The following is a 21,570-nucleotide window of genomic DNA, read 5'->3' on the forward strand; positions in this document are numbered from 1 at the left end:
CGAAATTGAAAGAAGGAATCGTGACACGAATCACGGGTTGCGCATAGTCATGTGGTTTGCAATGCCTCGTTGTTGGGTCCAAAAGCAGGGGGCTCAGAGCGTTCGCTCTGGGCTAGGGTGTACGAATAGTGTAAAATAAAGGCCAATTCTAACCATAAAAAGAACCGAATTATGGACAAAAGGTACTTGTCGTGGACCAGCATGGATGAGTTGAGTACATGGCAATTGTTTTTCAACTACCGTTGCCTTGGACCCCAAGATTGGCATCGTCGGGCGCGAATGAGAGAGATTGGATAATTTCGCATGCCCCCATTTTGCAATCGCCGACGCGAACACGGCAGGGCACATGGCCTCTCCGTGGTGGCGAGGCAGACGAGGAGAATGTTGGCGGAGGGATTTGAATCCTCCCTTGAACATTATTGATGAATGGTCTTGTTTGGGGACAGCCGAATAATCACACCCCTGTGAGCTGTCACCTGCCGGCCATGAAGGCATCGTGACCACCAACACCAACTGTCGAGCCAAAAATTACGCAGGAGCATCATGCTGTGGCGCATTTTGGCTGCTGCAAAGTTTCAATCTTCGGGCGTCCACGGCGCCATGGAGCAAATCCCGAGCGCTATAGCTGGAGGCAAACGGCGTCGCGGCATGGCCGATGAGGATTGGGGTCAAGCATCACATAATCCTCCACCTATGGATAATGTTTCCGTAGTCTAGGCTGCTTCTATTTTAGAAATCAAAGAGCATATGTGACCAAGGCACCATATAATGCTTACGCGAGAAAATCCATCGCGGGAGGTCGCGTGCCCCTCTGACGGGACACGATGACCAAAGGAGGTCATGGTGATGCTGGTGATACTGAGCAGATCGAGCCATCTGATATGTCATCCTGGCTGCATATGGTACGCAATTGGCAGATGAAAAATGCAAATGCTTCAAAAACAGTAACAAAAAGGAGAAAAGAAAAAAAAAGGACTCCCCCCGGTCCCTTGATGGCGTCGCCATGATAATCAGCCGGAGCGGAGTGCATGATGCCACATGGACTTTGAGAATTCCATGTATTATGTATGTACGGAGTATGCAACTCGGCACTCGGTACTCAAGCTCCCATAAAACGTACCTGGGCCAAGTACTCTGTATCTTCTCAAGTTGCAATTCATGGTCATCTCTGCTGCATGGCCGATATTTCCGTCTTCGCAGCAATCGCCGGCCTCATCCACCCAGGTGCAGTCGACACAAGGAATACAATTCAGGAACCTGATATTCAATCGACGTTGCATTACAGAGTCACATCATACACATGTATACATACGTGTAATAGTAGTAGAAATGTAACGTTCGAATGCAAGCGAGTGTCATTGCCGGAGTCGCACAACATTTCGAATGCACGCAACATTCGGATCGAGGCTGTGACGAGCGAGGGCCTTGCCCACTCGCAGCAACAACAACAACAACAACAACAACAAACCCTGACTTTGTGCTTGCTTGGGCGGTGTAAAAATAGCAGCTGTAGGGATCCCGCTAGAGAAAATCCGGGGCGGATGGCTAGACTCATAAGCCCAGTTTCGGAAGGGCGGAAACATTAGTTCAATATGGAGAATTTTTTAATTTTTTAATTTTTAATTTTTTTTTTTGGCCCAGTGTCTTGTTCATGCAAGAAGGACCAGACAGGGGAGTGAGTGGCAGGGAAGTGGCAGTGGCCTGGGGCAATATTGGGATGGGCAACATTAAACCAGACGCTATACTCCGTAATAACACGGAGTATTCAGGTCTGGTGCCTCTATGCAGGTGCGGAGAACTACTGGGCCTCGAGTACTCCGTACAGTATACCACTGGGTGAAACTGGCAGTTCAAATGTTGTCACCGCAACTCCAAATTACTTCGGTGTGAAAACAGATACATAACAATGCAACACTTGCTCCATCCAGTAGCACAAGACGAAAAATACCCTTTTTTTTTTTAATTTCTGCACGCACGGCATACTCCGTAGCCGCTTATCCGTTCGCTGCCCATGTTGGCCGGTTGGCCAGTGGGTTACGTGCGAAACCTGGTGATGAGGTGCTTGGGACTCATCGAATCGACTTCGCCGCTTGTACGTAAGACGTCAACTGGTCTGGTGTCTCCAGAAGGGCCAGAAGGGCCAGTAGTGGCATTTCATCAGCCATCGTGACCAATGCACAGGGATAGCATACTCAACCCCAGCGGTTGGGGTACGGCAAGCCTGCGTTTTGGAAAAGGCTAATAAGACACGGACCCGTGCTCAAGGTTTTAATTGTTGTCTCTTTTACAGTAAAAGGACGAAAAGGGTTAAAGAAAATGCGCCATCTTGTTGCATTGATTGTTTATTTTATTTTTCCTGTTGTCCTCGTGATCAATGCTGGTGCCAGAGTGGGCGAAAAGCCCCCCCCCTTTTTGTTTGGGGACCTTTTTTTACTCTGTATACTCCGTCCCTGCTCCGCTCGTAGTAACTACTAAACGTTGACTCTTTTTGGGTTTGTTGGTGCAGTACAGTGCATTACAGCACAGTGCAGTGCTCCGTGTTCCGTCAATGGCTTGCTGCCATCGTTGCGTTGCTGTCGGGAACCGGATAGACGGCCCAGTGCTGATTTTGCTTGGCAGTTAGTAGTTGTCACAGGTGAAGCCTTGCTCCGTCCAGCACGACTTGATGCACATGTCGGGCCCCGGGAAACATGCGTTGCTGCATTGTGCATATTTACATTGTGTAGTTGGTTGTAGCAAGCACAGCTCCGGAGTAAAGTCGGCAACGTGTTGCCCATGGCAGACAGCTACAGCATGCGAAGCTCAACTTGTACGGAATCAAGTTGTTTGATAGCGACACGTCACAACCGGGCGAGAAGTCTGGGGCCTCAGGGATGCCTAACTACCTAGGTAGGTGGGTGTATTGAAACTTGAAGCACGCAATATGCACGACGGTCGACGGAAAGCAATGCTGAAGATTTGCGCCCTCTGTCGATGCTCAAAGATGCTCCGTATTCCACCGCATGCGAATAGAGTTATTCCATATTTGTCGGACGCATAGCATTAACGCAGTCTCCATCACACCGAAGCCACTGTCTAGTTCTCCCGACCTTCCATCATGTACCAATATTTGCAAGACATGTAGTTGGATCATGGGTGTCAACACCTTCAGAATCGTGCATCAGCAGCATGTGTGATTGGGCCAGACACTCCTTGAACTCCACGAGGACACATCAAGGCCCAAGAAGAATACCTGGGTTTGATCGAGTGAACGCCTGCATATCCATCCTGGCGGCGTGTGTTGTGCGCGTCGGTAGCGAACCATATCATTGATGTGCGGAGGGAGAGGCGGAGGCGGAGGCGGCGGCGGCGGCGGCGGCGAGGGCGTGCAGCGAGCGTCGCTGGCCGCTGGGGACGTAAGATAGTCCACCAGTGGATCGGCTCAGGTGCCTGGGCTTCCATCTGATAGGCCATGGCGGATCGCTACGGGCAGCCATGAACTGCGATCAAGTAAAACGGGGGTAATGGAAACGTCAACTGGTAGGGATGGAGAAAGCTGGGGGTAATGGAAACCGGGAATGGCTTCGTCCAAGTGGTCCGGCTGGCGCATGAGCGATCAGCCTGTGCACAACCCAGCTCACTGCTGGCGCGGCAGTTCGATTGTTCCCATCATGCATCACTAGCCCGCCGCCAGCCATTCTCACCTGGAACATTGACAGGTCCTTATCGAAACATCGGTGCGCCTGGCTCCGGGGGTGCCGGCCGACGGTTCTGGTGGGGATGTTTCTGGTCCGGTGTGGCTCCAGTTTCCATGCGGCGTGTGGCCTGTCACCTCCACTCATCCTCCACCAAGCTCTCAAGTGCTCTCCTCGTCCTCCGGCGGACCCCCGGAGGTGGACCCCCGACCGAATGGCGCTGCAAACTGCCAACCAAGACGGGCGCCAATGGAGGAAAATGCACAAACTTTTTTGCTCTTGTCAAGTTAGCATTGTTGAATAGACAATGGCGGCGTCATTTTCTGCAAAGCGCCAAATGCAATTGAAGCCCAGCAGTATCTGCCCGACTCATGTCCGCCCAGCCATCAAGTATTGCCCGTAGCCGAGCTTTTTTAGGCAATGAGCGACAGGTCTCGGGTATGCATGCACTTCCTCAATGGAAAGTACCAAGTGCTCCGCAATACTTGCGTATGATTTGAATGATATGCGAGTGACCAAGTGTGAATATGGGCCTTTCCTTGCCGCCACACTTGAGCCATCTCCGGTTCCCGCGCCGTCCGTCGCCGTCTCCGACGCCCTGTGTTGTGCCGCCGTGATGTTTTCGAGATGGCCATCTCTCTCGCTGACAGACATTGAGCCAAGAGGAGGGAAGAGAGTTGAAGAATGCTTACTAAACCTGCAAAATCGTCTAATGTTTGGGCGTGCTTTTGGTGCTTGAACAAGCCGATAGCTGAGACATGGCTCCCCCGAAACCTCCTCGCCAAACAAAGCGGTAAAAGACGGAGGTGAGGGGGTACAGATTTTCCTTGTAAAATCGTCATGCACGCCATCTGCATCACACTAGTCCCTTGTAGTCAATTCGACCTTGTTTGCATCTACGTGTTGAAGAGGGAAGAGCTGTCAACTTCCCGTTACAGAATATCCGCTGCGAAACCAAAACCGCACGTGAGGTGAATACATACATAGAATTGTTGTCGTCTTCTCATTACCGAGTATCTGAGGTGCAAACGGCTTTGAGTTGACAAGATGCGCCAAGTTGCGCGACATGTACCTTCGTCGAGACTTACACGGCCAAGACGGGGCACTGTGAGTCGCGGTCGAACACGTCTTGTGAATTCCTCACTGGTCCTGTACTGATGTCTGCTTGGCCTTGCTTAATGATGCCCTAGCATAACAGGTTTGAAACATGTAAACCTAGATTTGTTGGTATACTTGGTCCCGATTCATTTGGCACGGAATCCTCGACGACGATGAATTGGAAGACCTGGTCTCGCCCCGACATCTGAAGCTTTGATTATATCTTGAGTGCGGTGAATGGGTTGAAAATCTCGGTAATCAGATTGAAAACACGGTTCAGCCGTAATTAACCCTTTGTCACGCAAGCTTTCAACGAGTGCATGCCGTGATATTTACAGGCACAAGGTTCAACAAAATCAAAACGCACCGTGCGTCAAGGTTGTCAGGGTCCACGTTGGCAAGTACAATTGGGCCTCGGGGATAAAAGGTATTCCTGAGCCTCTTGGTACAGGGCCGTGGCCCAAGCGGCGAAGCCATCGTTAAAGAAAGCCCTGGGGAAGACACTAGAATGGATGTTTTCGAAGAAGACCGGGGGATGGCAAGCTGGGGAAAAGCCACAAAAGACATCCGGGGCGGCCAAGAATGCACCAGAGAAATCTCTGACTTGTCTGCTGATGCATCCCTCACGTCGGGAGACTGGGCAACGGCCAACTAGCACCCAAGTACCAGACCATGAGAGTGGGACATGGGTACCGATTAGGCTTAGCCGTCCCCACGATGCCGCAGCGAGACTCAAACAAAGAACTCCAGCAGAAGCATGGAGAAGTCGACGACCAGAAAAGTTCCTTCAAGCCTCGAATAGCCGCCCCATTGAGGCCAGAAAATCAGCATTTGCCTTCCCATCTGGATTTCCCGCATGAAGAATGAAGGACGGGGGTATGGTGCGTAGATACGTACCTAAGTACCTAGGTACCTACCTGTTGGTTTGGGTAACGCCCAGGTACCATAGTGCCGGGTACCTGGTCATACATTATATATCCACCGGTGCTGAAGTACGGAGTACCAGCCGACCTCATCGACGTGGAGCAATATTATGACTGCCTCTCAGTTCTAACGTCTCTCTCCACTGAGGGGCGTGGGCAAGTCATGCTGGTGCTCTGCCACAATGCCACGGGCCACCAGTGCTGGTTCCTGACACCTGAGCGGCCAGGAACCGACCACCTGGACCACACCTACTTCCTGGTGCAGTCTAGTGTCTAGTTGGTATTTGGTAATGATGAGGCAAGTTGGGGCGGCCGCTGAACTCCCTCGTTGGAACACGTCTGCGAGTCGGTTGAGGCCGTGATCGCGATCGGGTGTGCATGTTGGTGATGTTATGGTGAACCAGTCAGAGGGCGTGAAAATTCCTACGACTTGCGGCATGGATATTGGTACCCCTCGCCCGCACTTGCTAGGGTATTGTCTTGTTTGCTAACGATAGGAGATATGTATTCTGGAGTAGCCTGAATAGTTTGCTGTTATTGACAAGAACCAAACGCGGATGCAAAAGACGAGACAAGACCGGACTACATGTGCTGTGAAATGCTTCCTGCTGGAATCGACCAGCTTTCGAGAGTCTTGGCCGTCACAGAAAGCGACCAGTCCACACCGAGCTGCTTGGATACTCAAGCAGTTGTTGGATCCGAATGGAAACACGAAGGAGGCTCTGTCTGGTGTCAGCTGCTCGACTTACTCCGTAAATTCTATTAAAAGCTATTCTGGTACCAGAAGAGGTCAGCTCGGATGTCGAGTCCGGTCTGGTGGCAGTCTGGGGGGCTAGGTGCCCGTTCTCACTGAGCGGCCACTGTGCGACTTGCCGTACCCAGCGTTGGAACATTGAAGGTCAAAACGCGGCTTGCTCGAGAGGATGGATGACAGGCATAATGGGTGCTCCGGGGGTACCTGAAGTGCCTGGCAGCATTCCCAACGTTCAAATGTCAAGTTGAAATTGAGAACATTGAACAATTGCTCCGTCAATAGAAGTTCAAACCCTGCAACCCGAGCCAGGGCCTGCACTGAATCACTCCCTCGCACGGTACCCGCGCTCTACATACCTACGTCTGGTACCTTGGGTACGTACTTGCGCGACCGGGGAGGGGGGCCAGTCTGGACCCCTCCTTCCCTTCAACTGGTTCTCTTGGCCCACCCCACGAGGGGCGGTGGCAGGTACGAGGTGTGTACTTGCCACAGGTTTGCTGGTACGGGCTTGGTTGCTGTGCAAAAAGTCTAGTCCAAGCGGATGATGCAAAGATTATGCTTTGAGCACGACGCCGCCCTTTCTCAACTTTGTCGTGGAGCTCCAGCTCCAAATTTATACTTAAAGGCACCGACACCTGGTGCTTATGGCCCAGTTTCGTCTTGTGCTGGCTCTTTGATGAACATCGAACCTTTAACCTTTGCCAATTGGCATCATCAAGCTTCCTCGGTGTCTCACACTATTCTCCCTCTCACCCCGATCTGCACGTCATTTTAACTTGGAGGTGTTTCTTTGCCTTTGTTATCTTCAGCTTTGTTACAAAGCCAATCACCTTAGTTTCCTGCCTGTGCCTCTCCCTGTTTTCGGCCCGCATCATCAGGTCAAAAATAGCTGTGAGTCGCCCTGTTCAGATACGAATTCCTTGCAGGGTGCACTTCCGTTCGGCGTTGGCCGAACCCAGACCCAGACACTCTAGACCCTTGAAGAGCTGGTTGAGCCGCTTTGGGGTTGCTCTAGGAGTCTTTATTGTCCTCGCGACCTTCGGAAGGGTTGTTGCGCCAAAGTCCTTGTGCTAACTTTCGAAGTAACCACCCCTTCGAGGAAGTCCCGTACAATTTAACCTTGTCTTTTCTCCCTCCCCACCGAAACAATCACAACCTCCTCTGATACTCACGGGCTTTCGTCGGGACGAATTCTGCAGCTATCACGGTTTTTATGTCTTGACTAGACATTGCATATAAGCGTTGACTTTTTCGGACGGCTTACACCTTCGTCCCACCATACACACACCCCGCGATCGCATCCCGACTTGCATAGCGGTGATCATCGAAAAAGTAGCTCTTTAAGCTAAGGATCTTTGTACAAGTTGCGAATTAGAAACTATTTTTCTCCTGCAATAGATCCGTCTTAATAAAGGATTCATTTCAGGACAGAGTGCCAGGAAATTGAATACTCTGTAGGTAAGTTTCGAAATCGCTCTGCCTGGGAATCAGCCACTCCCACCCCATGCGCCTCTAGTGTGCCCAACATCGTTCCTTTCCGGGACTACGTCAATTCGACGTGAAATTTTCATGCTTGGATCAATGGATCAAAGTGGAGTTTCTCACAAGTTTTGGTCCCCCTCATTCATACCATTTCACGAAATCTAGGAAGTTGCTGGAATTACTTAAGAAGCTTGATAATACGGGTATCATTCCGTCTGTCTGAATTCGCTTCATATCATCCAATCGATTCATAGAACACGCAGGCTGAATAACTGCAGCATGCTAATTTCTCGCTTCACAGGTATTCTGAAGTCAATACTCCAGCCTTATAACTATACACACAACCACAAAACAAGATGGCATCATCACTACTCAAATCCAAATTCTTGGCTGATGTTCAGTCTGAAGAATCCAGCCGCAAACCTTCTCCCCAACCTACCCACTTTAGCCTTCCATATTCATCATTGACGAACGGCAATGGCAACCGAACTCTTCGCTCTGCCACTGTTGGCTATGTCGCCCCTGAGTTTGCAGGGAAGCTCGAGCAAATGAACTCTGTTAAAAGCATTCTGCAACAGGCCGGCTACATCCCAGAGACCCTAATTGATGAACAGATCAAGTGGTTCTATGAGAAGTTGGGTATCGACGATGTCTACTTTCGCATTGAGACACCGGATGCCATCGCCAGCCACATCAGCTCTCTTTACGCTGCCAAGGTGGCAGCTTATTCCCGTGAGGACAAGAAGGAGGAGATTCGCCTGGACATGGAAGCAAATGACCATGCCATTTACATTGACACAAGTGAACCAGGCGAGAGCAATGTCGGTGGACCTAGATACGAATCTCGTCTTGAGGCCAAGTATCTTGACCACCAGGGCAAGACGAAGTATCGTGTCGAGACCTTTCGCTCCCCAGCTGTAATTGGCGCCAGTCCATCATCAAAGGCGACTCTCCGATGCTACTTTGTCTACCAGTGTCAGTTCGCTCAAAGCCCCAAGGTGACGGACCCCAAGGAGACCAACATAGAACGAATTTCGGATGCTGGCTTCTGGCAAAAGGCAACCGAAAATACCAAGCAGATCTATCAGGAAATCATTGAACTCGCTGTCAACCGAACTGGCCCCGTTATCGAGGTCTTTGATATTGAGGATGTCGCAGAGAAGCGACTGGTTGTTGCCTTCCGAACACGTACTGCTCGCGGCATGTTCTCTGCTCTGAGCGATCTTTACCACTACTATGGTGTTACCAGTTCAAGAAAGTACGTGGAGCAGTTCTCGAATGGTATCACCGTAATGAGTATTTACCTTAAGCCCTCATCCCACACCGATGGCTACTTCCCTCCTCTGGACGAGTCTATACACCAAATCACCAAGGAGATCTCACTTCTGTATTGCTTGCCCCAAAACAAGTTCCACAATCTGTTTGCGATCGGAGCCCTCAGCCTCCAAGAGGCTGTCTATGCACATTCGGCTTGGGTCTTCGTTCAGCACTTCTTGAACCGCCTCGGCCCCGAATATGCGTCCTTATCTGAAGTGCTGGATATGGACGATCCCGCCCAGGCTGCTCTGCTTTCCAAGTTGAAGCGCCGTCTGCGAACCGAAACCTTCACTCCTGACTACATTCTCGAGATCATTCAGACCTACCCAGAGCTAGTAAGACTCCTCTATGCATCATTTGCTAATGTCCATCTCGGCGCCAAGAATGAGCAGGTGGCCGTTACACCTGCTGTGGACGTTCTCAGTGATGAGAAACTCAAGGACAAGATTTCCAAGACTGTTGCGAACGAGCACGATGAGATGGTCATGACTGCCTTCCGTGTTTTCAATAACGCTATCCTCAAGACCAACTACTTCACCCCTACTAAGGTTGCTCTTAGCTTCCGCTTGGATCCTGCCTTCTTGCCTGAGGTTGAATATCCTCGTCGTCTGTATGGCATGTTCCTTGTCATTGGTGCTGAGTCGCGGGGTTTCCACCTCCGTTTCCGAGATATTTCACGTGGCGGTATCCGTATTGTCAAGTCCAGAAGCAAAGAAGCTTACGCCATTAATGCTCGCAACTTGTTCGATGAGAATTATGGCCTGGCTAGTACCCAGCAGCGAAAGAATAAGGATATCCCTGAGGGTGGATCCAAGGGTGTTATTCTTCTTGACCCCAAGCAGCAAGACCGTGCTCAGGAAGCTTTCGAGAAATACATTGACAGTATCCTCGATCTGCTGCTGCCAGCTCAGACCCCGGGCATCAAGAACAAGCTCGTAGATCTTTATGGAAAGGAAGAAATCCTGTTCATGGGCCCCGATGAGAATACGGCTGATCTAGTCAATTGGGCTACTGAGCATGCCAGAGCCCGCGGTGCTCCATGGTGGAAGTCTTTCTTCACCGGCAAGTCGCAGAAGCTTGGTGGCATTCCTCACGACAAGTATGGTATGACAACGCTCTCCGTACGTGAGTACGTCAAGGGTATTTACAGGAAGCTTGAACTTGATCCTGCTACTGTGCGCAAGATGCAGACTGGTGGTCCGGATGGTGACTTGGGCAGTAACGAAATCCTCCTCGGCAATGAGAAGTGGACTGCTATTGTTGACGGGTCTGGTGTCATCGCTGACCCCAACGGCCTTGATAAGGATGAGCTTGTTCGCCTGGCTAAGAAGCGTGCAATGATCAACGAGTACGACATGACAAAGGTATCCAAGGATGGGTACCGTGTCCTTTGCGAGGATACTAATATTACTCTCCCTACGGGCGAAGTTATCACCAACGGCACCTCTTTCAGAAATACCTACCATCTTCGCGACACTGGAATGACGGATGTTTTTGTTCCCTGCGGTGGTAGACCCGAGTCTATTGACCTGATTTCCGTCAGCAGACTCATCAAGGATGGAAAGTCCACTATTCCGTACATTGTGGAGGGAGCCAACCTTTTCATTACCCAAGACGCTAAGCTCAGGCTCGAGGCTGCCGGCTGCATCCTTTATAAAGACGCCTCTGCAAACAAGGGTGGTGTTACCTCTTCCTCACTTGAAGTTCTTGCGTCTCTTTCATTTGATGATGCAGGCTTTGTCGAAAACATGTGTGTAGATGCCAAGACTGGCCAGGCACCACAGTTCTATAATGACTATGTTTGTGAGGTCCAGGCCAAGATCCGCGAGAATGCCCGCCTTGAATTTGAGGCTATTTGGCGTGAGCATGAGGCGACCGGTGTGCCTCGCTCTATTCTCTCGGATAAGTTGTCCAACGCGATCACTACTCTGGATGAGGAGCTTCAGCAATCTGATTTGTGGAGTAACGAGAAGATCCGTCACGCAGTCTTGCAAGATGCATTGCCCAACTTGCTTTTGCAGAAGATTGGTTTGGAGACCATTATCTCTCGCGTGCCCGAGTCGTACCTGAGAGCCATTTTTGGCAGCTTCCTGGCTAGTCGCTTCGTGTATGAATTTGGCAGCGAGCCTAGCCAATTTGCCTTCTTTGACTTGTAAGTTAATGCCACTTTTACTCGATGGAGACATCACATGTTACATGTAGAGACAGTTTGTTAACAGTATGACAGCATGTCAAAGCGTATGGCGCAACTTGCCGGCCAGCCAAACGGTGCTGGGCAAGTAAGACGCATGTCTGTCAGCGGACGCGCAGCCTTATAACGCCTTATCCAATTTCCGGGGTTGGCTTTTCGCAAAATGCCTTCTTGAGCCATCTCGGGCATTAGTGAAAATGAGCGAAGCTGAGTTTGGGGGTGGGTTTAAATGACTTTCACAAGACAAGAATTATATACAATGTGGAGAGATACACAGTAGCATTGCGAAGGTGCATTATGATTTTATTTTACTTCGTATTTTCTTCTTCTTCAACAGATCTTGCAAGCTTTTCTTTGAATATTGCTAAGCATTCGGACTGGAGAACAGGTTGGACAAGATTCAAAATAATGGGATATAATACAGTGAGGTGAAAAGTACGAAAGCTCGAGGGATATTGTGGTCATTGAGTTATACTACCAACAAAATCGAAGATGCGTATGCATAGAAACACAATCTAGATCCTATATGGCAATAGTGCAGGAGGTATGGGCCAAGGATGTGCAACCTATTTGGTGACTTGTACCTAGGAATAAGTTATGAGGGAGAGCTTCTTGTTTTCGGCTACTATTTGTTCCACAGGATGAGGTGGCAGTTCGTGTCGAATCTGTCGATCAAGGAAGGGCATTGGGACGGATATGCTGCTTGTGCTGTGGTAGTGGTACGAGACAAGTGCGGTTGCACAAATGAGTCGCAGACGATGTGACTGGATTGGGTTCAACCTACCGAGGACCTGAAGGCAAGGCAAGGCGGGGGCGGTCAATGCGCGAATGGGACATGGCCACGGCTTATTTGGCATCTTATGTATCTAGGTAGATTATCTGTGCAAGTAGCTGTCAAGCGCAGTACCGATAGGTGATAATTAAGAAGAACAAGAGGACGAGTAAGAAGTACTCTGAGAGAGGTATGTGTGTTGCATCGCAGCTGGGATGTGCAAGCCACTTTAAGCAAAGTGCATTAAATGGAGCGACATGTGCAGCATTATGTTGTGCACCAAGGCAGGAGGAGCGCGACGGACCAACCAGGGCGCGGGGTGACTCCGTAGTACTTGGATCTGTGCATTAAGTGGTGCCTACGGACTACTCCCGTACAGGTGGGTATTCAAGTGCTCGGTAGCCTCTATTGTACGGAGTAAATGTTGTTGTACGGTTGTCCAACGGTGCGCGACTTCTTCTCACGACAATCAAGGCCAGACATAGCGACTTTGGAAGCGGAACGGGCAAGTACTCAAACGCAGCCAGACAACGGCCAAGTCAGGCAGGTCTGACATTGAAGCACGATTCACTGTTTCTCTTGAGAGCATGTTGACTGCTAGGTTCTGTGTAGGTTTTTGTCCTTTATTCCTGCTGGCCCTGCTGCACGCACATGTGCGCTTTGAGAAGTGTTGCAGTAAGTAGAACAAGTAGAACAACTTACTTAAGTGCTCTGAGTACCTAAAGTAGGTAGGTAGGTTCACGGCACTCGATTTTCTTCTTCTTTCTTCCTCTTTTCTTCCCTTTTCTTTTTGACAGTAGACACCTAATAGGCACTTGGTAGACAGGGCATGTACTCCGTCCTTTAGGTACCTACCAGGTACCTGCCTTGGTACTCCGTACTCCGTACCTACTCGCAGTACATCTATCTGCCTGGGCTTTAGCGCCGCATAATCCAGACAACTACTGTCCCTCCCTGTCTAACCTGAGCAACTCGGCACGTCTCTTGCTCGTCGTCCCATTTGCATTGCAATTCTCTTCTATTCAATTCAACTTGAGACCAATTCATCTCAGCCCGCTCCGTTTTTCTTGTTCATTATCGCATAGACTGGAAGCGGTTACGGGCTGTTCGCCGGCGCACGGCTCCCGAAAGCAGAAATCTGCCCGACTTCGAAGTCCGTCGTGACCCCCTGGACCCAACAAGCGTCTCCAAGCCTTTTGAGCCTTCCATCCCCCCTCTTCTGCTGGCTGCGCAAAATCTCGAGTCCCGAGTCTCGCTTCATGTTCACGGCGTGCAGCCTCAGCCTCAGCCTCAGCCTCGCCGAAACAAAGAGCTCGTCGATTTGAATTTGGTTTAGCAACGGACTGGTACTGCTCCGTACTGGTCTACCGTAGTCTGCACTGACGGCAACGCTTCAGCCCTTTTTCAGGTTGGCCTTTCTTGCAGGGCCGCCGTTGATCATCCAGGATCATCCACTGGTCCCCGTCCTACAATAGTCTCTCGCCCTCCGCTTCCGTCGTCGTTCTCCTGCCGCCTGTCCTTTGGAGCCACTGTCCTTTGTCACTCGACCGATCTTGGACATCGCTTGGAACACGATCCGCCGTGTCGCTCGGCGCACCAGGTTCTCGGAGCCACAGCGTTGAGAATGACGAGGCCGTCAATTATTCGCGCCGGTACGTTTCCATCTGCCTTGTCTGTCCCCTGGTCTCTTTCTTGTCCATCTGCTGGCCCTCACACCCTGGTCGCTCTTGTTTCCAACCCAGGATTCGTTTCCTCGCGACCGCGCATGTCGGACCCTTCAGGCTGTTTCGTCTGCGACGGACCAGTGCATTCCAGCCGCCTGTCAGCTTGCCTGATCTTTCCACTGTAGACACAGATCCAAAATTTTGTTTTGCTGCCCTGTACAGCCAACGCCTGCCCTGCACAAGCCTCTACTGTTGCTGACTTCTCCGTGCTTGCTGTCGCATCCAACAGACACGCTCGACCTTCAGGATCACGTTGCACCGTCGGCAAAGGACCACCACTCCAACCACTCTCACCTCTCCGATACGCCGCCTGGCGGTCCGGGCCTGTCAATTGCTCCTCACCAGGCCGAGACAATTCGTGACGTCGCTCTAGAGACTGCCGCAGCCGAGGCCCATAGCCCAAGGGTGTCTTGGGCCAGCGGCAAAGTCGACGACGATACCAGCGACTTGCTTCAACAGTACGCTGACGACCATCCAGCTGCAGCCAAGCACGACGTCGCCGGAGGTGGCCTGGATATCGAAATGTATCACCACGAACAGCAAGACGCCTTAGCCATTGCCCAAAATGGCGGCGTCTCATCGGCAGACGAAGATGACCTCGACGTCGACGGCGACGATTTAGATGACGATATGGTGGACAAGATTTCCAGTTCTCCCTCTATAGAAGACGGTGCGTTGAACCCTGTTGAAATGCCAGCGGCTTGGCCGCGGCGTGAGTCCTCCCTCACGTCACTTACCCGACAATTGGAGATTGCGAACATGCCGCCCGAAATGGTTGAGCCAGTAGCTGTAGGCTGCGTCAATCCCGAGCAGGCTCTCCTCGTTCCTGAGACAAGTGTATCACAGTGCAGCAAATCCGAGTCTGTTGCTGAGTGGCAACATTGGTTCGATTCTCGACGGCAATATTCATGGCCAAACGTGGGCAGACGCTGGGATTGTGACGAAGAATGCGAGGGCCTCACCGAACCCGAAGTCGGACATCTCAATAGAGCTACTTGTCAGAAAGAGGATTGTCTGGATTGTCTCCCTCGTGTCAACACAAACTGGCCTGAGCATTCGGCGCGTCTTACCAAGGCTTAGAATCCCTTGCTTATGCGTGCTCGACCGGATTCGGTTTTTGAGGCACAATTCTTCAACACCTGTCGATTTGACGATTCTCTCGCATCCTCTTCCTGCGATGGCTGTCGTAGCGCAATGAATTTTGAAGCCCTGTTTGTCCCGACTGACTCTCAATGCTTTGCCGCAACGGAAACCTCGGGAGACCGTCATGTATCCTTCATTCATTCACCACCCAATCATGCTGGCTTGCTTGAACCTTGTAGTGAGGATGAATGCTTACTTGAAACAGAGGATATCGACTTTGAGTTCGTTTATGCTCTCCACACCTTCGTCGCCACCGTGGAAGGCCAAGCGAATGCTACCAAGGGCGACACAATGGTACTTTTGGATGATAGCAATAGTTACTGGTGGCTGGTGCGAGTAGTCAAGGATAGCAGCATTGGTAGGTCTCAATCACACCCACATGCGCCTCCGACGATAACCTTTGCTGATATGTAATATATGTAGGTTATCTTCCTGCTGAGCACATAGAAACGCCCACTGAACGACTAGCACGGTTAAACAAACATAGAAATATTGATGTACGAGCAAATCCAACACCAGCAACAGTATTCCTCGGGACTAATCAATTCCAGCTTTCTGCAACTATGCTCGGTGACCAGGCACAAAACAAAAAGAGCTCATTCAAATCCATGCGAAGGAGACGGAAGACCGTGACATTTGCTGATCCCACGTATGTTGATTATTCCGATTTCGACTACTCTACCGATGATGAAGATATCGAAGAGTTGTTCGGCTCCCAGGCGAATACACAGTACCAAAAAGAGCAACAGCAACAGAAACAGCAAGACAAGCAAAACGGCACGGAAGATGCCATTGCGGATGAGACTGCAAAGGTCGAGCCTCTTAAAACTAGGCCATCGAATGAGGAAAAGGTTGCGACGGAGTCCGTCAGGGACGTACGGACAGATGATGACGATACAAGGAGCAGCGAGGAATCCATTGACGAAAAGCCTGAGGGTCCCAGTCGGTCGAGGAACGGAACCGTCAGAAACACTGACTCGTTCTTCAAAGATGAGAGTGTGGAAACTAAGAAAATTACTCTTACTCCGAATCTCCTGCGCGACGATAATACACCAAGACAATCCAGTGACTCAACTACTAAGGATGCTAGATCAGGGTCAAGCTTGGACAAGATGGACCGGGAGCTAGTTTCTGACAAGGAAAAGAAGAAGATGAAGGAGAGGGAAAAGAAGGACAAGGATAAGAAACCTGGCGGTCTTCGGGGATTCTTCTCAAGAAAAGATAAAAAGAAAACTTCTGAAGATGATGATGAGTCGTTCGGCAAGCGATCTATAGACATTATGTCTGAATCACGAGATAGCGAAGACCGCTCTCTGGAGGAACCGTTATCTCCAGATCGCACAGCATCTCAGAGGCAACCCTCCAAGCTTCAAAAGTCTGCGCCCAGCAACAAGGCAGCAGGGGTTGTTCAGAAATCTGTTGAACTTTCGTCATATCTTGCTGAAGGTAGGACAAACGATGTCTCAAGCGTTCCGCCAGCATCTATGCGGCTTGTCGACTCTGACACGACTGAAGCCCAAGACGTGCCAGTAAACCAGACACAGACTCGGGACGCTTCTGGGGAGCGGTCAGCGTCGTCGACTGGTCAGAAAGAGGAAAAGTCAGTCATGTCTAAACTTGTGCCTTCCCGAAGCGCCGGCGACCCCAAACCGCAAAAGACAGTCAAGGCCAAGACGCGCATGGAACTTGATACATCTGACAGCTCCGAGCTTGAGGAATCTTACACGGAGCGACCAAATGCGGCTTCCGCTGCAATTGCAGAGCCGGAACATCGAAATCAGACCGACCAGCCCACAAGATCTCGTGTCGAAAACGCTCAAACCCCTACGACGGCTGGAGCTGCTCGCGCCCAGCAAAGCCCCATAGATCAAACTCTCGAGAGAAATGGGTCGTCCTCGCCTGCCAATGCATCCAATCCACCTGCGCTGATGGTCGATACTTCGTCGCCGGAAGGTAATTCGCCAGAAGCGTCGCCATCGCCAGAGCCTGAAGAGACTGTTGATGATGTTGCTAGAGAAAGCAGTTCCGCCAGCAGTGGAAAGGAAGGGGCATGGGATGACACAAAGCTTCGGGCCTTCTTTGATGAAAGCGACCAAATTCGTGACCTTCTGGCAGTTGTGTATGATAAGACGAATGTTGAACCAGCAGGAATTGACCATCCTGTCGTCGGCGGACTTTTCCGGGAACAAAATGCCAAGCTGGCAGAAATTACGACTGTAAGCAACAGCCCGCTCACTACATGAAGATGACAGCACTGATATAGGAGTTTTATAGCAACTTGACAATATGCTCGGAGATTGGCTTGCCAGGAAGCAGCGTCTTCGCGGCACCATTTAGATTCCAAGCAGGGTGTTTGAATAACAGCTTGCTGCGAGCAGGAACTTAGTTATGCCATGATTGATACGCCCTGTCCTTTTCTTTGTTGTATATTTGGCGTTCACATGAGATACCAAGATTATCCACATTGCAACGACTTGCTTCTTTGGCATATAGGCATCTGGGCTGGAGAGACCAAATACATACGTCTCTCATCGGCCACTACGGCGTCGGGGTCTAAACTGATTCGAGTTGAAAAAGCGATAAAAGTGGCACTTTGGAATGCGTGCGGGATATTTTTCCCTGGCATCTTTCAATCCCGGTACTTCAGTTGCCCTGCCACGTGAGCTTCTTCCTCGTTTTCTTTCTATCTTTTGGCTTCCAATTCTTGGGTTTTCCGGATGTTTTCTCGGGATATTGAGGAAGGATAAACATGCTGATATGAGATACTTGCACAAGTGTATGCACAAAGAACCAATCATGGAGGATTACACCATGCAGAGCGATTGGTCTCTGCTTGATATCACTGTCCATCTCATAACATCTTGCTTCGTCTTTACAAATGGACTTTTATTGGTCCTTTGTCTTTCATTTCTGAATGATCAGGTTTGCAAGCCTTCTCTTCAACCCACAACTCCAGGTTTCTGGACCAGAGACGTAGAGATTGGCTCGTGCGATACCTGCATGCTTTCTTTCTTCTTTTTTCTTTAGTGGCTTATTCTTTTCTTGGACGGTAATCTGCAAATAAGTAGCAAATGCAGACTTTGAGAGTCTGGCACGGGAAAAAGAAGAAAAGGATGTTTGTCAGTGAACTGTGAGGCTGTAGAGAACCACGGCCGCGTCACATAAAGGACATTTGTTGTCATATGCGGGAGGGAGGATTGTACAATATTGTATAGTGTATAACTACTGCATAGTTGCAGAGGGTCGCAAATACGAACAATTGTCAATGCTTGTCATGGGATGTACGCGAGCTGAAGTGAGACTTGCACATCATTGTCGGCATAGGGCAGCACGTTGAAACCTGGTCAACCCTTCTTGTCAGTGAACTGTACATGAGCTGCTTATTTCGATGTCTTGCTAGATTCATTGACTAATACCGACGACGTTCGGAGCGGAGCAAATGAGACAGAGGGCGGAAATTCTGCGTTTCTAGCCATGTATGTATTTGCTTGAGATGAGATGAATGCTCGGCCTATCCTCTACTTGTCGCATCACTTCCAGACCAAAAGCAGGTTGCTCATTTCCCATCTTATCATGCTAACGTATGGCATGTAGTTCAATACCAACGCTTCAACTCTCGCAAAACACTGGTTTAAGACATTACGAAGCGACATGTATCACAGGGCTAATTCCGTATTCCGGAGGAGTAATAACTTCCATTGCGTCAAGGACTCATGTATCCCCTTTTGCGTTGGTCCATTTCCCCCACTAGCAAGATCTAGAAGGTGTAAAATTGCCAGTATAGCAGGAGGAAAATGGCCTATACTAGCTTCCCGCCGCGCGCCAATGCCAGAGCCCGCTACAATTCGTCACTTTTGTTCACTTTTCATCATGAGAAAAAAATCAAAAGGAATAGAGGACAGTGGGCCTTGACATGTTGTGTTGTTTTTTTGGATGATAGCGCAAAGACTCAATGATAAAACCCCCAGTCCGATGCAATCCGTGAAAGCAGTCCCAGAACCGATTTGTTTCGCCACCAAAATCTCAGTTTACACCTCGGTAGTGACCTTTGCCCTGGCATTTGTGACCTTGACTCCTAACTGCTTAGCGCGGGCGATGATGTCAATTCGCTTTCGGGAGGAGACAGCGCTGGCGATCCTGTAGGGTGACTAGTTAGTATGTTTTTTTCTGCTCTTCCCTCTGTCCTTTTTCGTTTGATAAATGCTTCTTGATGGGCTTGAGGAAGTTTGCCCAAAATCCGTCATTTGGGGGAGGTTCGAATATACGTACTCAGCGGCATAGGTTCGGTTGTGCATCATCAGAAGTTCGACATCCTTGACGTTGTTGACTAGGAAAGACTTGTGGCCAGAGGGCATCATGTAGCGAGTCTTCTTGTTGGACCCGAAACCGATCTATAATTTTCCAGTTCATCAGCATTTTCCTTCGCCTCTGGCGCAAAAAAACTTTCGTCCGTGTCATTCACTCAACCCGTTGCATGTTTGCATCTTGCCAGACGTTCGGAGGGGAAACATGACTTCTCCCACGTCCTGGTACTTCCACCATGGTGGGGGGATTTCAAGTGACATAATTCGGCAAGAGGAAGCGGGATCAACATACGGAAGGCATGGCCATGGTTCCACGGAAGCGTCTTCGGACACGGTTGTCAATGCCCTTGGGCTTGCGCCAGCTGGCACTGAGGCACTTGAACCGATCACTCTGGTGACGGTTGAAGCGCGTGGTGCCTGGTTTCATCACCAAGTCAGTATTTCTGTATAGGCCGAATAGTCCCAATTCTCCGACCACCATCTCTGCCGGCCCCCCCGCCTTCGCAACAACTCGAGAACTCATGAACTATCTTCATTTCCTTTGTATCGAGCAATCGAGTCGTTTCGAGTCGGGGGAAACACGGGTGTCGTCTCTGGCGGCAAGAAAGCGGTGGACATTATACGTACGCTTCTTCACGATGGGGACGTGCTTCTTGGCGGAAACCATCTTGATACCAACAGTCAGAATGACAATTGCCTTGTAAAATACCGGCGTTATGCGAAGGTCCATAAGCTTACCTTGACGGCGGATACTCCTGGTCTGATGGGCTGTAAAAGTTGGGCCGGCGTGATGTTCACTCGAGGCGAAATTTTGGCGGATGCCACAATGAGACGCTAAGTCGAAGGGTTTAGGGCTGTTAAGCACGTGATGACTGCTTTTTGCGGTGGGTTGTGTGGTTGCTCGTCTAATTTTGCACGAGGGGAAAGAGAGCGCAAGGGATGCCCACAAAAAAAAAATCCATCTTCCTCCCCCCCCCGGTACTAGCGTCTCCCGAGGGCACAAACCCTCTCTATGCGAAAAATTCCGCCGGGTGAGCGAGACTAGCAAGCAACTCCATCACGTCCCGCTTGTACGGTCATTTGCAACGCTCACTTGCAACACCCAAGACAAAACCAGCAATCATGTCTTCGACGACACAGAGCGTGCAATGCTTCGGCAAGAAGAAGACGGCCACCGCCGTCGCCCACTGCAAGGTTCGTTGGAGGAACAAAACCCCCCTCCCTCGGGGGCTCGAGAATCACCCACCTTATTCACGACTCAAATGAAGAACCGAAACCGACTGACAAGATGGTTTTTTTTTTTTTTCGATATAGGCTGGCCGTGGTCTGGTCAAGGTCAACGGTCGTCCCCTTAGCCTGGTCCAGCCCGAGATCTTGCGCTTCAAGGTACGATGATGCCACTTGGAAAGACAAAAGGGCGGAAAAGGCGCTGGAAGGATCTCCGTTACCGTCCTGGAAACATCGAAAACTACCGTGGCCATGTCACCTCTTGCCCTCTTTTGCGTGCTGCAATTTTGTTGAGCAAAGCTACGGGGCGTAGGGCCACAGATGATCTATCTAAATCCATGAGGATGTGGCTTCAACAATCTCGCTTTGGCGCGTTGGCATGGGGTACATGGACGCAGACATCGACGTTTCGGTTTTCGTGTGAAACAACGGACAACTTCCAGCCCTTTGCTGCCCTTCCCTTTTTGTTTTCTCTCTCTGTTGTGCCAAGATTAACGTGTGACAGGTCTACGAGCCCCTCCTCGTCGTCGGCCTCGACAAGTTCGCCAACGTCGACATCCGCGTCCGCGTCTCTGGCGGTGGTCACACCTCCCAGGTCTACGCTATCCGCCAGGCCATTGCCAAGTCCCTGATCGCCTATTACCAGAAGTACGTCGACGAGCACTCCAAGAACATGCTCAAGCAGGCTCTCGTCCAGTTCGACCGCACCCTGCTTGTCGCCGACAACCGCCGCTGCGAGCCCAAGAAGTTCGGTGGTCCCGGCGCCAGAGCCCGCTTCCAGAAGTCTTACCGATAAAGGCGTTGCACGACAAAATGCAAAGTCTTGTTTTATTTCGACGGTTAGCGGGGACGGCAAGACTGAGAATTCTTGTCTTGTTGATGTGGTGCGGCATCATGCGAGCCCGGCAGTAACGAAAAAAAAAGAGAGAACCATTGTCTTGGTTTCGTATTGTGTGTTATT

General features: G+C 50.4%; 7 protein-coding genes across 8 annotated transcripts; 6 read left to right on the forward strand and 1 right to left on the reverse strand.

The window, feature by feature from the left end:
- Window positions 1–5,284: 5,284 nt before the first annotated feature.
- J3458_001004 (uncharacterized protein) lies at window positions 5,285–5,632 on the forward strand (the record flags this gene model as incomplete). Its single annotated transcript, XM_066116471.1, has 1 exon — window positions 5,285–5,632. The coding sequence occupies one exon, from the start codon at window positions 5,285–5,287 to the stop codon at window positions 5,630–5,632; it is 348 nt and encodes a 115-aa protein (XP_065978353.1).
- Window positions 5,633–6,998: 1,366 nt separating this feature from the next.
- Window positions 6,999–12,420, forward strand: GDH2_1 (NAD-dependent glutamate dehydrogenase). Of its 2 annotated transcripts, none has more exons than XM_007809797.2 (3): window positions 6,999–7,907; window positions 8,233–11,400; window positions 11,476–12,420. In XM_007809797.2, the coding sequence occupies exons 2-3, from the start codon at window positions 8,288–8,290 to the stop codon at window positions 11,564–11,566; spliced, it is 3,204 nt and encodes a 1,067-aa protein (XP_007807988.2). In that variant the 5' UTR covers window positions 6,999–7,907; window positions 8,233–8,287; the 3' UTR covers window positions 11,567–12,420. The 2 variants fall into 2 exon arrangements, with proteins under 2 accessions (XP_007807988.2, XP_065978354.1); XM_066116472.1 differs by having other exon boundaries at window positions 6,999–7,340; window positions 7,533–7,907; window positions 8,233–12,420.
- A 1,415-nt stretch (window positions 12,421–13,835) lies between these two features.
- BUD14_1 (protein phosphatase regulator) lies at window positions 13,836–15,015 on the forward strand (the record flags this gene model as incomplete). Its single annotated transcript, XM_066116473.1, has 2 exons — window positions 13,836–13,863; window positions 14,165–15,015. 2 exons carry the CDS (start codon window positions 13,836–13,838, stop codon window positions 15,013–15,015), a joined length of 879 nt encoding a protein of 292 aa, XP_065978355.1.
- Window positions 15,016–15,129: 114 nt separating this feature from the next.
- BUD14_2 (protein phosphatase regulator) lies at window positions 15,130–17,415 on the forward strand (the record flags this gene model as incomplete). Its single annotated transcript, XM_066116474.1, has 4 exons — window positions 15,130–15,436; window positions 15,502–15,575; window positions 15,630–17,294; window positions 17,353–17,415. 4 exons carry the CDS (start codon window positions 15,130–15,132, stop codon window positions 17,413–17,415), a joined length of 2,109 nt encoding a protein of 702 aa, XP_065978356.1.
- A 261-nt stretch (window positions 17,416–17,676) lies between these two features.
- On the forward strand, window positions 17,677–18,105 carry J3458_001008 (uncharacterized protein; the record flags this gene model as incomplete). The annotated part of the gene is made up of 1 exon (XM_066116475.1): window positions 17,677–18,105. One exon carries the CDS (start codon window positions 17,677–17,679, stop codon window positions 18,103–18,105), a length of 429 nt encoding a protein of 142 aa, XP_065978357.1.
- Window positions 18,106–18,980: 875 nt separating this feature from the next.
- Window positions 18,981–20,285, reverse strand: RPL32 (60S ribosomal protein eL32). Its single transcript, XM_007809799.2, has 5 exons — window positions 20,121–20,285; window positions 20,010–20,049; window positions 19,675–19,799; window positions 19,348–19,469; window positions 18,981–19,215 (listed from the first exon to the last, which is right to left on the reverse strand). Exons 2-5 carry the CDS (start codon window positions 20,047–20,049, stop codon window positions 19,107–19,109), a joined length of 396 nt encoding a protein of 131 aa, XP_007807990.1. The 5' UTR covers window positions 20,121–20,285; the 3' UTR covers window positions 18,981–19,106.
- Window positions 20,286–20,504: 219 nt separating this feature from the next.
- On the forward strand, window positions 20,505–21,405 carry RPS16 (40S ribosomal protein uS9; the record flags this gene model as incomplete). Its single annotated transcript, XM_007809800.1, has 3 exons — window positions 20,505–20,576; window positions 20,697–20,768; window positions 21,115–21,405. 3 exons carry the CDS (start codon window positions 20,505–20,507, stop codon window positions 21,403–21,405), a joined length of 435 nt encoding a protein of 144 aa, XP_007807991.1.
- Between the last annotated feature and the right edge of the window lie 165 nt (window positions 21,406–21,570).

The sequence above is a fragment of the Metarhizium acridum genome, assembly GCF_019434415.1.
Source record: "Metarhizium acridum strain ARSEF 324 chromosome Unknown scaffold_1, whole genome shotgun sequence".
NCBI lineage: Eukaryota > Fungi > Ascomycota > Sordariomycetes > Hypocreales > Clavicipitaceae > Metarhizium > Metarhizium acridum.